The sequence below is a fragment of the Vigna unguiculata genome, chromosome 10 (genome assembly GCF_037176805.1).
Source record: "Vigna unguiculata cultivar grain cowpea cultivar isolate G323 ecotype 2 chromosome 10, ASM3717680v1, whole genome shotgun sequence".
Taxonomy (NCBI): Eukaryota; Viridiplantae; Streptophyta; class Magnoliopsida; order Fabales; family Fabaceae; genus Vigna; species Vigna unguiculata.
The window spans coordinates 51,469,367-51,484,976 of NC_140801.1; the positions used below are offsets into that span (position 1 = coordinate 51,469,367).

At 29.1% G+C, this 15,610-nt stretch overlaps 2 protein-coding genes across 3 annotated transcripts; both read left to right on the plus strand.

Annotated features, from left to right (window-relative positions):
• Positions 1 to 671: 671 nt before the first annotated feature.
• LOC146883414 (seed linoleate 9S-lipoxygenase-like) lies at positions 672 to 2,310 on the plus strand. 2 transcript variants are annotated; one of them, XM_085667612.1, is made up of 3 exons: positions 672 to 917; positions 1,007 to 1,270; positions 1,344 to 2,310. In XM_085667612.1, the coding sequence occupies exons 1-3, from the start codon at positions 781 to 783 to the stop codon at positions 2,089 to 2,091; spliced, it is 1,149 nt and encodes a 382-aa protein (XP_085523738.1). In that variant the 5' UTR covers positions 672 to 780; the 3' UTR covers positions 2,092 to 2,310. The 2 variants fall into 2 exon arrangements, with proteins under 2 accessions (XP_085523738.1, XP_085523737.1); XM_085667611.1 differs by lacking the exon at positions 672 to 917.
• Positions 2,311 to 11,273: 8,963 nt separating this feature from the next.
• LOC114165728 (seed linoleate 9S-lipoxygenase-like) lies at positions 11,274 to 15,259 on the plus strand. Its single transcript, XM_028050305.2, has 9 exons — positions 11,274 to 11,531; positions 11,711 to 12,111; positions 12,200 to 12,446; positions 12,565 to 12,843; positions 12,923 to 13,008; positions 13,101 to 13,208; positions 13,395 to 13,705; positions 13,870 to 14,133; positions 14,243 to 15,259. The coding sequence occupies exons 1-9, from the start codon at positions 11,318 to 11,320 to the stop codon at positions 14,988 to 14,990; spliced, it is 2,658 nt and encodes an 885-aa protein (XP_027906106.2). The 5' UTR covers positions 11,274 to 11,317; the 3' UTR covers positions 14,991 to 15,259.
• The last annotated feature ends 351 nt before the right edge of the window (positions 15,260 to 15,610 follow it).

Consider the following 15,610-nt stretch of genomic DNA (forward strand, 5'->3'; position numbering starts at 1 on the left):
AACATCAAATGAATTTAATAGCTTGGAAGAAGTGTTGAAAATGTATGAAGGTGGAGTTAATCTGCCTATATCTATCACTGGAAACGCTACTCCAAGTGCCCTTAATTTCCCAACTCCTGATGTAATCAAAGGTACGTAGTAACTATTCTTCACCTATACTCTCCAAACCTTACACTCTTTGTCAATTTTATTTTCTTTGTTATGATTTTTTATAGAGAGCAAGTTTGCATGGATGACTGATGAAGAATTTGCAAGAGAGATGATTGCCGGTGTAAACCCTCTCGTAATTCGGCTTCTTAAAGTAAGTGTAAATATTAATTTTATTGTTATAATATATACTGCGATCTATATATGAGGAATTTGCAAGAGAGATTATTGGACATCTTTATTAATGGCAGAAGGAGGAGCTTGAATCGCCATCGAAGCTAGTTTGCAACTGTACTCAACCCAGTACAGTGACAAAAGAAAAGTTGGAGGCTAACATGGATGGTGTCAAAGTAGATGAGGTAATAATACACACGATATCTTAGAAATATAATCTGGCATGTCTGATTCAGAGGCATATGAAATTATCAAAGTGATCACTGAAATTAAATTTCTGGAACAGGCATTTGCTGGTAGGAGATTGTTCATATTAGATTACTATGACGTATTCATTACGTATTTGATGAAGATAAACGAACTTCCTTCTGCAAAGGCTTATGCCACTAGGACATTCTTGTTCTTGAAAGATGATGGGACATTGAAACCACTTGCTATTGAACTGAGCAAGCCACATCGATGTGGAGATGTTATTCGGGTGCAGAGACCATAGTGGTGTTGCCTGCGGACCAAGGTGTCGAAAATACAATTTGGCAATTGGCCAAAGCTCATGTTACTGTAAATGACACCAACTATCATCAGCTCATAAGCCACTGGTATGTATACATAACAACATTCATATGCAAACATGTTTATGTAATACGAAATTTAATGTTGTAACTTCTCTGGTGTCTGTCTGTCACAGGTTACATACTCATGCAGTGATTGAGCCATTTGCCATAGCAACACACAGGAATCTCAGTGTACTTCACCCCATTTACAAACTCCTTCATCCTCACTTCCGTGACACCATTAATATCAATGCACTTGCGAGGAAATCCCTAATTAGTGCAGGTAGCATTATAGAGCAGACTTTTTTGCCTGGGCCCTATTCCATGGAGATGTCTTCTGCTGTATACAAGAATTGGGTTTTCACTGACCAAGCTTTACCAAAGGATCTCATCAAAAGGTAAGTTAACCATATTAAATTGGAAAAATATCATGTCGAATGCCAAAATAACTGTTTGTTTTGATTGATTTAGAGGAATGGCGGTTGAGGATAAAAGTTCCCCTTATGGCCTTAGCCTAGCAATAAAGGACTATCCTTATGCTGTTGATGGACTAGAAATATGGAATGCTACTAAGCTATGGGTAAAAGAGTATGTGGCTCTGTATTATTCAGACGATAAGGCAGTTCAAGGAGATAGTGAATTGCAAGCATGGTGGGATGAAGTTGTGAAGAAGGGTCACGGTGACTTAAAATCAAAATGGCCTAAAATGCAGAGTTCTCAAGATCTGATTGAAACTTGCACTACCATTATATGGATTGCTTCAGCTCTTCATGCCGCTGTTAATTTTGGACAGTATCCTTATGGAGGTTATATCATGAACCGTCCTACACAAAGCCGAAGATTGATCCCAGAACCAGGAACTCAAGAGTATGAAGAGATGACCAACAATCCTCATGAAGCTTTTCTGAAAACAGTTACTCCAAAGTACCAGACTGTTATTGATCTTACAGTAATGGAGTTACTATCAACCCATGCAAAAGATGAGGTGTATCTTGGACAAAGGAACAGTCTGAATTGGACCGCTCATGAAGAAGCAAAAGATCTGTTCAAAAGATTTAGAGATGAGTTAGGAAAAATTGAGAAAGAAATCTCTGACAGGAACAACAACAAAGGACTTAAAAATCGTACTGGACCGGTCAAAATGCCCTACACTGTGCTTCTTCCTAGCAGTGAACCGGGATTGACTTTCAGAGGAATCCCTAACAGTATCTCTATCTAAACGCTTCGTCACTTCCTTTTGTGTTCTGCATTTCCCTTTGAATAACACTCGCATGTTACGTGCATGTCTCATTGTGTGTGTTCTTGTTGAACTCACATTGTCTTTCATGCAGACATTAGCAGATTTCCTTTTATCACTGGAAATCTTTGTTATTTGGACTTTGATGTGTATTATTCAAGAGTTATCATCATGAATATCATCGTTTTACCTTTTATCTAACTCATTTTTGTTCCTTTCTTCTTTCTCTTTATTTGTCTCTTTATAATAATCCATAGTTAAATATATAACACTGTAAAAGGGTTTACACCGATATAATTGAATGATAGAAACAAATATCTTGACAATCCATCGTGGCATGCGTTGATTTAGGCGACGATGGAGACCAATGTCAAGCCTCGTCGTTATCCTTCTCACTGGTAGCCATCAGTTACCATTGAATGAACTCTTAACAGAGGCTAGTTCTATATTTCGATTGAAACAGACTCTACGTTCATCACTTAGCATTAAATTGATATTTCCATGCACAAGAGGTAAAATAGGTAAGATAGAACAAATATAATTTTAAATAATATATCACATCAAAATAATTTAAAAATACACTTTTCAATCAATATATATATTTCATATTATTTTATATTAATATTATTTCAATTAATTTTTAAGTGGTTAGTAGTTGAGATAAATTAGTTTATCTTGGTCAACAAAATAACACATGAATTTTAAAGGTTAACTCATTTGAATCCTAAGGCTTTGTTCACTTTGATAGATGGATTTAGGAGAGAGTGTGAAGATGGATTTGTGTAGATTTAAGTGAATGAATATGCGTGTTTTTTTAAGTGAATTTAGAGGGTAAAGTGAGTGGATTTGAAGATGAATTGTGTGAAAGTTGGTGAATGATTTGAGTGATGTGATAGATTAAAAAAATTGTTTTAATAGATAGAATTTGAAGATTATCCAAATACCCTTAATTTTGAATTTTTTGTTCGTAAATTAAAATATTAAAGATATTTATTAATTGAGAAAAATAAATATTATAATGTATATTTGAAGTGAAAAATAAAATATTTAAGTGCGGGAATCGAATACATAAAACACGGATCTGGGTAAAGAATAAGCACTTGAAATAGGATACATAAAAAATGGATCTGGGTAAGTGGAGAAAAAGAAAGAAATTGGAATCGAATACATATGTTTGCCCTCTGCTTTATCTTCTTTATCACCCACAAATAACCTTCACATAGGGACAATATTGTAAAATACCCTTTGTCACCCACAAATCTCCTTCAAAGTGGCAAGATGGTATCATAAGCTTCTTCCGCAAATCGTCACTCTTCTTCGCTTGCAAATTATTGGATACGAACGTCAAATTCACTCGTATATCCATCGTCACCAATTCCTGATAATAGTAAATCTGTGCATACGAACATAACCTAAATGTTATGCCTTGAAATAGAGCTCTTTTCAATCAATGTATGTGTGTGATTTTAAGAGTGATAGTGTTTTATAATAATGAAATTATGTTATTTTAATATTAAAAACGTTTAATTATAAATAAAAATTCTATAAAGGAATTTTCTTACTTTAAAATACTTCATCTCTTTATAAATCTCTTTTTTAGGGTTCTTTTTCTCTCTTTAAGATATTTAATTTTGTGATCATCTCTTTAAAGATCGGAGATTGTCTATGTGATCCTTACGAAAAGATCTTTGAGTTCATCAGATCAATTTTTCTATTTGAGTAAGTTGATTTTCACCTCTCCCTTTTTGTAATTTGATTCTCTATTGATCAAGGATCATGAGAGTATGATTTGATCATTTTGTGATATTTCAATGTGTAGATAGAATATCCTATGACTTAAGAAATGTTTTGGTATTTTTAGAGTCAATCAAGCTTTTAACTAGGTAAGAGAAACTAGATTTTTCTTAGCTGTGTGAGTGAGTTTGATAGAAATTGATAAAGACATGTTTGTGATTGATTGGGTTTGGTAATTATCATTTATTTGTGGATGATTTTGATATGTGTAGGGTTAGGCAAAATAAACTTGATTGCATTGAACTATAAATTATCTACTATGTCCTTGAATTAACAAAATCTTGATTAAGTTGGCTAATTCTCATTCAAATGAGAGGAGTATACTTAAATATAAAAAACAATCTTCTCATTGAAAAATAGATTTATCTTTTCTCAAGTGAGAATGTCACTAGAGAAAAAAAAAAACTTCTTTAAACAATTCTCATTTGAACTAGAATGATAGAAACTTATTTTTACATTTTTTTTTATTCTTGGTTAGTCTTTCCTTTCTTTCTCCTCGTTCATCCTTAATCACCTCAAATTTATATAAAAAACAAAATCAAATAACTTTATTCATTTCAATACTCATAAATATATAAACGTATATTTAAATTTAATAATTTTCAAATATTAAAGAAAAGTACTTATGTCAATATTACTTAACATTCACACTTATTCATAGATATTATGTTTGAACAGTCGATCATTCAATTTAAAAATAATGATATTTTGATTACTTTTATTTTACCTATTTTTAATTTATTATTTTAATTATTCTTTATCATTATATCATGTTATCCCGAAAATAAAATAGACCATCTAAAAATAATTAGAGTAATAGATTAAAATTAAATAAAAAAATTAATCAAAATTTCATTATCCTAATTATTGAAATTAATATTTATTCTTATGACCAAGTCAACGATTTTAAGTGTCTAATCTGTTAAATTTCATTTTCAGAGTACGACAGTGACCACATTGTCACTATCAGTCATATATTTTACGTGTATAAAATTAAATATTGTAATTTTGCCGACAAGTTTCGTCATATAACGACATAGGAACTGCTTCCAAATTAATCAATTCTATATATTAAATTTACACACTAAACATAAAAAATATTGCAAATATTGTACTTAAATATTATTTCATGAATATTTTTAGTGAGTATAATTTTACCTTAATTTAAATAACATAATTTAGATCCATTACTCGATGAATAAAGAAGAATAAATTTTATTGCCATAAAACTTATCATATACATCTAAAATATATTTATTGTGGACCCTTGTTAACATAAAAAGTATCAAATAATTTTTTAAAAATAAAAATATTATCTATTATAAATATATTAATTAGAATACATTAGAGAGTGAAGTTATTTCTTCTTATTGTCTTTAACATCATCTTACATTATCCATAACTTTTCTACTTGGAGGCCAACTTTCACTCACAAAACTGAAAGAGTAACACATAGATTAAATTTAATAATGTTAATTTTATATCGTCATTTGAGATACTAATTAAATTAATATATGAATATTTGAAAATAATATATTTAGAAAAAAAGAAACAATTAACCATATTAAAATAATTTAATAAAATAAGTAATTTTCATCCTAAATCAACAAAATGAAGTGAAACAAGTTGGTGAGACGTGGTATTCATACTCCAAACAAGAAAGGGCTTTTAAATTATGAAGGACAAAGGGTTTTAAATGTGGGAAAAGAAAACAGCCTGTGATCACACTGATACATAACAAATCATCAACACTCATGATTTCAATATTATATGATTTAAGAAAATAAATAACCAATTCATTTAAGAGGCTTTGAATTTAATTTTGGTTTTTAAGTTGCAAAACACAGCATGTGGTCAGTAGTACATAAGAAATAACCAAAAACAAATAACCAAAAACTCATGTTTTCGATAAGATTTAAAATAAATAACCAATTTATTTAAGAGGCTTTGAATTTAAGTTTAGAATATATATATATATATATATATATATATATATATATATATATATATATATATATATATATATATATATACACTCTAATGTTTAGTTATGTAAAAAAAAATATTTTTCCATGTAATTATTAAATTTTATATATTTATTTTCCTACTAAAATATATTTTTAAGAATAATTTTACAGCAAATAGAAAAATATTTTTTAAAGTCAATGGTATTATAAATTAGTTTACTTTTTTTATATTGCAGAAATATATAAGATTTTTTTATTGTTAAAAATCAAATCTGTAATATTTGATAATTTATAGATATAAAATTAAGGATTAAGTATATTTTTAATTTCTAAATTCGCACATATCAAAAATTTGATATATTTTGATCTTAAATCTTAATAAAAATAGTCTTTTTAGTTCAACACTTTATTTTATCTATTTTTAGTTTGGTAAGTAGTGTTTTAGATCAACTTTTGAATTGAAATCCGTCAAATGCTATAAAAAATTTAAATATCATCCCGAAAATGTGTTTACCTATTTAATCTTAGAAGAAATATATATATATATATATATATATATATATATATATATATATATATATATATTTAAAAATTTGAGATAAAAACAAATTTGAATTTTATATTAAAGTTTAAAAATAAAAAATATATTTAATTTTAAAATTAAAAATAAAATTTTTATTGTAAATATATTTTTATTTATTTTTAGTACTATTCTTTATTTTAAAATTTTTAATTTTTAGTTCGGAATATTTTTCTTACTTAATAATATATAATAGCATATTCTTTACTAGAAAATAATTATATAAATTTTTCATTTAAAAATAATTATTACATACAATTGTATTATTTATATGAATACAAATGATTTCAACAACCAACAAGAATGGATTGATTCGGCGTTCATGTGTTCACACCACCATCCAACAAGTTTTAGAAGACTATGTGACTTTGTTAGCGTAAAACCAATTAACATTAACTGAGATTGTCCAACAAATATAAAAGTTACACTCTAAGACACTTATAACAGGGGTTGTGAGATTTTGCAACATTCCTTACACACAATCATCTTAAATTTTAACAGTAGGTTAGGTTTCAACTTACATTGAATTCACATCTAGTGAAATTTGTCTAATAAATATATAAGTCGCACTTCAATCCTTAAACAGGTAATATGAGACTTCCTAACAATTCTTCAATATGTTGAATGTTAAATTAAGTGTACAATGATCTATAATGATATATAAAATATTTTTCTTTGTGTTTACGTTTCGTTCTTCTATTTTTTATTTTTAATTATTATTTTAAAAATTAATTATTTTATAAATAATTTATCTTTAATCTCTGTTTTACAAAAAATTGTCTTTAACATTTGTTTAAAAAAAAATTTGTATACATATTTTATTTTTTTAATTTATATTTAACAACTATTTTAAAATTAATTACATATTTTTTGTTGATCTTAATTCAAATTTATATGAAAATTAAAAAATGTGAATATATAAACACGATAACATATATAATTTCGTTAATATCCGATAAGATAATTACTCAATTGTCCAGTATTACCTTGATCTAATAATTTTAATGTAATAAAATTATAAATTAATAAGTGTAACCAATTTCCCCATTTACTTATTATATAATATTTATATATCATTATGTAAAAATTAATTTTTACAAAGAGAAATGAAATTGTTCAATTTTTAAAAAAATTAAAATTAAATTGAGACAAAATAAAAATACAGTAATCAAATTGAAACTGAAACAATGATATATGGCATGATATGTGATATTGTCATTGTCACATCACATTGTTGCAACTTGACACGATATCAGTTTAATATGTGACAAACTTTAATTTTTTTAAAATTTAAAAATAACAAACTGATACATTACACCTATCTATCGTTGCTAACAATATTAATGAAAATAACTTATAATTACATCAAAATTTTCAAAATATAAATTAAATTGAGACAAATAAAAAGAAAAAAAGAGATTAAATTGATATTTTTCAGAAAAAAAGGCAAAGACATAATTCAAACTAAAATATATATATATAACCATGTTTATTATAATATATAAAAGTTGTGTTTTAGGTATTGATATGTGGCATCTTATTTAAATTTGGTATGGTACAGTTGTTTTGTTGTTTGTCCATATGTGCACATGTTACATGTTTGAATTCATAGTTTGTCATCATGCATGCGTGTGCAACCACTCTCAATGTATAATTTCTGAAACAATTTATCCTCGAACACATTAATGATGATCACTGCAAACAAAAACCAACTATTAAAAAAATGGTTGGCATCTAGATAGCAGGAAATTAATGGCACAAGAAGAGTTATATCACATAAGTTTTAAGTGGAAACACCTCATATTCACTTACGAAAATGAGATAAAAAAATAAAAATTATTATATAAAAAATTATTAAAATAATATTCTATATTATAAAATAAATAACAAATAAAAACACTAAAAAAATATATCAAATATGTATACAAACATAATTTAATAGGTGAAATCGAAAAAAATTGTAATTAAAATTATAAAAAGATGAAAAATATTTAAAAAAATCTGGAATAACTTTTTATATATCAAATTAGTAACACAAAAATTCTTTAAATGAAAAATAATATAAGAACTTTGTTACAGCTTATATAATATCGAATTAGTCAAAGGTGACTTTGTTAGACCTCAGTGTAAAACCATTTAACATTAAATGAAATTGTCCAAGAAATGTAAAAGTTACACTCTAAGACACTCCTCACAACAACCTTTATAAATATCATCCCAACTAGATAATTACCAAAATCAATTATAAATTTTATTACCATTGCAACTGAAAACAAACATTGAATAAAACTGGCTACCAAATATAACTCGCACTCCGATAATTAAGGCACAACATTTTTTTTTTCAAAATTTTAGATAATAGCAAATTAAATATAAACTTTCTAAAATTTTAGATTTTAGAACGGACTATGTAAGTAGTTCATCTTAAAATCTATAATAAAATATTACTTGATCCAACAATTTTAATACAATAAAACTACAAATTAATAAATGTAAGCGATTTCCGTAATTACTGATTATATAATTGAATTTTTTAGAATATAATTAAATAAAACAATTACAAATAATAATTGTGAACATATTATATATATATATATATATATATAAATATATATAATGTGGTGATTTCAGTACAGGAGATTAAATAAATTTGAAAGAGGATATGATAATTTTTAGTCAGTATATGATTTAAGGTGCAATCTCTTGCAATATAAGAATGTATTAAGTTATAAAAAATATATAAAACCATGTTTTATTAAAATAAAAGTTCTGTTCTAATTGATGATAGTAACATATGTCCCATCGTATTTAAATCTGCTTTGTTTATTGTCGGGTGCACACGTTGTTTGGAGGGCCGGGCAAAACAATATGAATTTTACTTTACTGTTTAAAATTGTACCGAACTAAAATATAGATTAAATGAATTGAACTGAAGTGTAGAACTGTTTTTTTTTAATAAATTGAATTGAATTGCACTGTATTGTATTATAATATGAACTAAATTGAATTGTTATAAACTGAATTGTTTTTTGAACTGTATTATTTTTAAATTGAATTGCACCATTTTAAAACTGGATTGCACTAATTTTAAACCGAACTGCTCTATTTTTTTAACCAAACTGTACTATTTTTAAACCGAATTGCATTAATTTTGAACTAAATTGTACTAATTTTGAACCAAACTTCTTTATTTTTGAATTGGATTGCACTATTTTTTAATCGCTATACTGTTTTTAAATTGAACTACACTATTTTTGAATTAAACTACACTATTTTTGAACTCAACTATATTATTTTTAACAGAACTGATTGTGAACTGTTTTTGAATTTCTTAACTAAATTATTCTATTAAATATTGCATTCAATTAAAAAACTAGAAAAGGTAGTACTTACCCACTTCATTCATAATATATATTTCTTACAAACTAAAAAAAAAGACATAAAACTAAGTAGATAAGAAAATTTTGTCTCTACTCAAGAATACATCTTCAAATATAAAAAAAAAAAAAACTAAGAAAACATACAAATTAATACATCTTCAAATATAAGTTGCATTATAAAATACAACTTATTAACATATCTTCAATCATCAAAATTGATAACACTTGAAAGTTCCATTTTATCCTGAAAGGTTAACTTAACAAAATTTCATATTTTTTAATCATTTCATTTATACGACTATTTTCCTTATTTTAGTTTTTGAATAAATCAATACAAGTTGTTAATTACAAATATGACTTTGGTTTCAACATCTCGTTGTGAAGATAATAATAGAAAACTTCATGAAATAAGAAAGTAAATAATACTAATATTTTTTTTATACAAATAATGTTACTTTTTTTGCTATTTTTTATATTTGTATTTTCTAAAATTATTCTAATAGTGAGAGAAATACTTATAAAAAAATGAAAAATATTAAAAATGAAGTACATTGATATATTTCTCTAATCATCCATTATTTTTTTAATTGATGAAATTGAAAAATATTTACCAAAAAATGAAAAAATGGAATATGGTCTATGGAATTGAAAACTTGATGCTTAAAACTTAATGCTTATCTAGGCGTGTATGGGTTGGAGAGAAAAAGAAAGACATCTTAAAACCACCCATATTTTTTTTGAATTGGAAAAAAAAAACAGTTTCAGCTATACGTAGTTAACTGCAATCCCATTAGTTCAGTTTTTTAAAATTGATATGTAATATAGTTCAGTTTAATCTTCATTTTAAAGCAGTTTAATAAATTTATTTTAATTTAGTACAGCTAATTTAATAGATAGTTTGGTACAATTTAATTAATTTTGGCCACCCTAGTTGTTTGAATTCATTGTTTGTCATCATGCACACATGCAACTTCACACTCTCAGTGTGTTATTTGTGAAGCCAATTTACCCTCAAACACATTAATGGTGATCTGTGAAAACCAAAACTAATTAATGAGAAATAGGTTAGAAGGAAATGAATGGCACAAGAACATGACACCTGTAATGGCATATAGGACTCTAGCTTCAGGACTCTATTTTTAACTTTATTTCAATTGAATAGTTATCACATTAAGTTTTAAGTGGAAACACCTCATATTCACACAAATATTTTCAACGGATACAGATTTTTGGTGCTTTTCCATCTGACTTTCATGTTCTTGTTCACAGTAGCGGTTTAATGAAGCTTGTATTTGTTGTTGACATTTTTCGAATGGGTTGGTTTATTCATCAAATATTTGTGTGTATAGTGAAAAAATAACTAATAAACCATAAAGATCATCACATAATTTCGTGTATAAATACCCGAGATTACAGTCTTGGCTTCCTCACAACTCACTACTCTCAAATATCAAGCTCATAAGAAATTATATATCCTTCCTATAGCAATGAGTCTGATAGTGGAAAAGATGGATGCAATAGTGGAAAGGAGGAAGTTGGTGAAGGGGAAGGTGGTGTTGATCCGAAAGAGTGTGGTTCAAACCATGAGCACTGTGAACGGTCTCTTTGCCACTGGCAAAAACATCATTCACTCATCACTCCAATTTGATATCACTAAATCTGTGTCTTTCAAGTTGATTAGTCGTACCAAGTCATACAATCGTTAGTGTTTCTTCTTTCTTGTGTTTTTATATAATCAATCGTTCAAAAATAGTTATGTTTATCATAAAAACCAGTAGTTCATATCATAAATCATACTGCAAAAACAATCTCTGCATTAATTCTTTGAACTTGTACCATTTTCTCGTTATTGTTGGATTTTGATTTGTTTGCATTTGCAGTACTAAATGTGGCTGGGAAAGTTGGAAAGGAAACCTATCTGGAAAACAATGTTTCTGTGTTACGAACCTTGGGAGAGAGACCGGAGGAATTTGATATCTATTTTGAATGGGATGATAAAGATATGGGTATTCCAGGAGCATTTTACGTAAAAAACCTAATGGATGACGAGTTCCTCCTTGTTAGTGTGACTCTTGAATATCCACCTCAAACAAGTGTGACTCATGAGCACAACCAGAAAAATATTCACGACCAGAACCATATTCTCGACCAGAACCTTATCCTCGACCAGAACCTTATCCTCGACCATATTCACGACCAGAAACATATTCACTTTGACTGTAACTCCTGGGTTCACAACCATAAGTGTTACAAAACGGATCGCATTTTCTTTGCGAACATTGTAAGTCAAATCACGATCTTTGTTATTTCCATTCTTAATTTAAAGGAGAAAGCTATATATTTATGAAAAAAAAATATATGTATTGCAGCCATATCTTCCTGGTAAGTCACCAGTGCAATTACGAGTGTACAGAGAAGAAGAGTTGAAGAATTTAAGAGGAGATGGAACTGGAAAGCGTGAAAAATGGGACAGGATTTATGATTATGATGTCTATAATGATCTGGGCTTTCTTGACAGCGATGCACAACAAGACCATCCAATTCTTGGAGGCCTCAAATATCCCTACCCTCGTAGGGTTAGGACTGGGAGAAACCTCATCCACAATAAAAAAAATGGTGAGTTACATTTTATCATGTTTTAATCACATTGTCCCTGTCTACGAAACATGTGACAAATAAAAGTTTGAATTATTGATGATAAAAGGGTCCCTATGCGTAATTTATGTCTTGACAGATGGTAGCTACGAGGAACCAGGCGAGAGTTATTATGTGCCAAGAGATGAAAATTTCAGTCAGGAGAAGGTTAAGGAATTCCTTCAATTAGGAACGAAAACTATAGCTGGAAGAATCGAACCCTTGCTCCTTTCTTTATATTTGAAGAACACATCAAATGAATTTAATGGCATCGAAGAACTGCAGAAAATGTATGAAGGTGGAGTTGATCTGCCTCTATCTATCACTGCCAACGGTACTCCGAGTGTCATTGCCTTCCCACCACCCCATCTAATTAAAGGTAACTTCTTCACTTGCCACTCAGAGTTTCATATAAAGTAACTTGTAAAATTTATCTTCTTTGTTATAATTTTCTATAGAAAGCAAGTTTGCATGGATGACCGATGAAGAGTTTGCAAGAGAGATGATTGCCGGTGTAAACCCTGCTGTAATTCGCCTTCTTAAAGTAAGTGCAATTTTTTTTTTTTAATATACATAGATCTTTTATATGCTGAATTATTCTATTGTCATATTATTGGACATACTAATTAATGGCAGAAGGAGGAGCTCGCATGGCCAAGGAAGATAGTTTGCAGTTGTATCCAACCCAGTACAGTGACAAAAGAAACCTTGGAGATTAACATGGATGGGGTCAAATTAGATGAGGTAATAATATACACCTACTAAACACAAAACAGTTTGATATATATAACAGTAGTTCAACACTTTCTCTAAATACTTGGATTCAGAATTATTCTTTCCGGTATGGACACACCCGAAGTGATACATTGTTTGTGATTCAAAGTTTATGAAATTAACAAAGTGATCACTGAACTTAAATTTGTGCAACAGGCATTTGCTGATAGGAGATTGTTTATATTGGATTACTCTGAGGTATTCATGCCGTATCTGTCGAAGATAAACGACCTTCCTTGTGCAAAGGCTTATGCCACCAGGACATTCTTGTTCTTGAAAGATGATGGGACATTGAAACCCCTTGCGATTCAATTAAGCAAGCCACTTCGATGTGGATGTGGTTCTTCGAATACCGAGAGCACAGTGGTGCTGCCTGCAGACAAGGGTGTTGAAAGTACAATTTGGCAATTGGCCAAAGCTCATGTTACTGTAAATGACACCAATTATCATCAGCTCATAAGCCACTGGTATATATATATATATATATATATATATATATATATATATATAACAACTCTATATACCACAAACATACATATGCAAGATCCATAATGTTTTACATCCTACACACATACATATGCAAACATGTTTAGTCTATGTAGTATGAAATTTTATCTGGTGCCTGTCGCAGGTTAAATACTCATGCAGTGATTGAGCCATTTGCAATAGCAACACACAGGAATCTCAGTGTACTTCACCCCATTTATAAACTCCTGCATCCTCACTTCCGTGACACCATAAATATCAATTCACTTGCTAGGAAATCCCTAATTAATGCGGGTAGCATTATAGAGCAAACTTTTTTGGCAGGGCCCTATTCAATGGAGATGTCTTCTGCTGTATACAAGAATTGGGTTTTCACTGACCAAGCTTTACCAAAGGATCTCATCAAAAGGTAAATTAACCCTATTAAGTTAAAAAGATCAATGTGTATCCAGCCAACTATGGGAAAAATACCCTTGCTATCAAAATAACTCTTTTGTTTTTCCTTTTGATTGATTTAGAGGATTGGCGGTTGAGGATATCACTGCACCTCATGGCCTTAGCCTGGCGATAGAGGATTATCCTTATGCTGTTGATGGACTAGAAATATGGAGTGCTACTAAGAAGTGGGTGCAAGGGTATGTTTCTCTGTACTATTCAGAAGAGGGGGCAGTTGAAGGAGATAGGGAATTGCAAGCATGGTGGAAGGAAGTTGTGGAGAAGGGTCACGGTGACTTAAAAGGACAATGGCCTAAAATGCAGAGTCCTAAAGATGTGGTTGAAACTTGCACTACCATTATATGGATTGCTTCAGCTCTTCATGCCGCTGTTAATTTTGGACAGTATCCTTATGGAGGTTATATCATGAACCGTCCTACGCAAAGCCGAAGATGGATCCCAAAACCAGGAACTCAAGAGTATGAAGAGATGACCAACAATCCTCAAGAAGCTTTTCTGAAAACAATTACTCCAAAGTACCAGACTGTTATGGATCTTACAGTGATGGAGCTACTATCAACGCATGCTTCAGACGAGGTGTATCTTGGACAAAGGAACAGTCTGAATTGGACCGCTGATCAACATGCTAAACAATTGTTTGCAGAATTTACAGAAAACCTAGGAAAAATTGAGAAAGAAATCTCGGACAGGAACAACAACCAAGAACTTAGAAACCGAACTGGACCTATCAAATTGCCTTACACTCTGCTCCTTCCTACCAGTGAACCAGGGATGACTTTCAGAGGAATCCCTAACAGTGTTTCGATCTAAACAATGGTGGTTTCCTTTTGTGTTGTGCTTTTACCTTTCAATAAGAGATGCATGCTACATGCATGCCTCTCTCTGTGTGTGTGCTTTTACCTTTCAATAACAGATGCATGTCATGCATGCCTCTTGTCTGTGTTCTTGTTTAAGTCGCATTTGTTTCCTTGCAGCTTTTGTACCCTTTTATCACTGGAAACCTTGTTATTTGGCCTTTGAGTTGTATTATTCAAGAGTTATTATCATGGATATCATATTTTTACATTTTATGTAACTCATTCCTATTCCTTTCTTCTTTCTCCTTAATTATTTTATTAAATTGTGATTTAGTAATCGGATTTTAAAGATTAAAACTTTTATAACTTCTTAATATCTACGGTGAATTTGAAGATAAATTTTATGTTTCATTAGTGAAAGATTTGAACGATACGAGAGATAAAATAAATTATAAAAATAATAGAATTAGAAAGTTACCAAAATACTCTTAATGAAAAAAAAATGATTTTGTAATTTGATGTTATAAAAATAATTATAAATAATTAGTACAAATTAAAAAAAATATTAAAATTATATGAAATTTTAAAATAAAAAAAAATTAAATTTTTATGAATGAAAAAATTTTATACAAT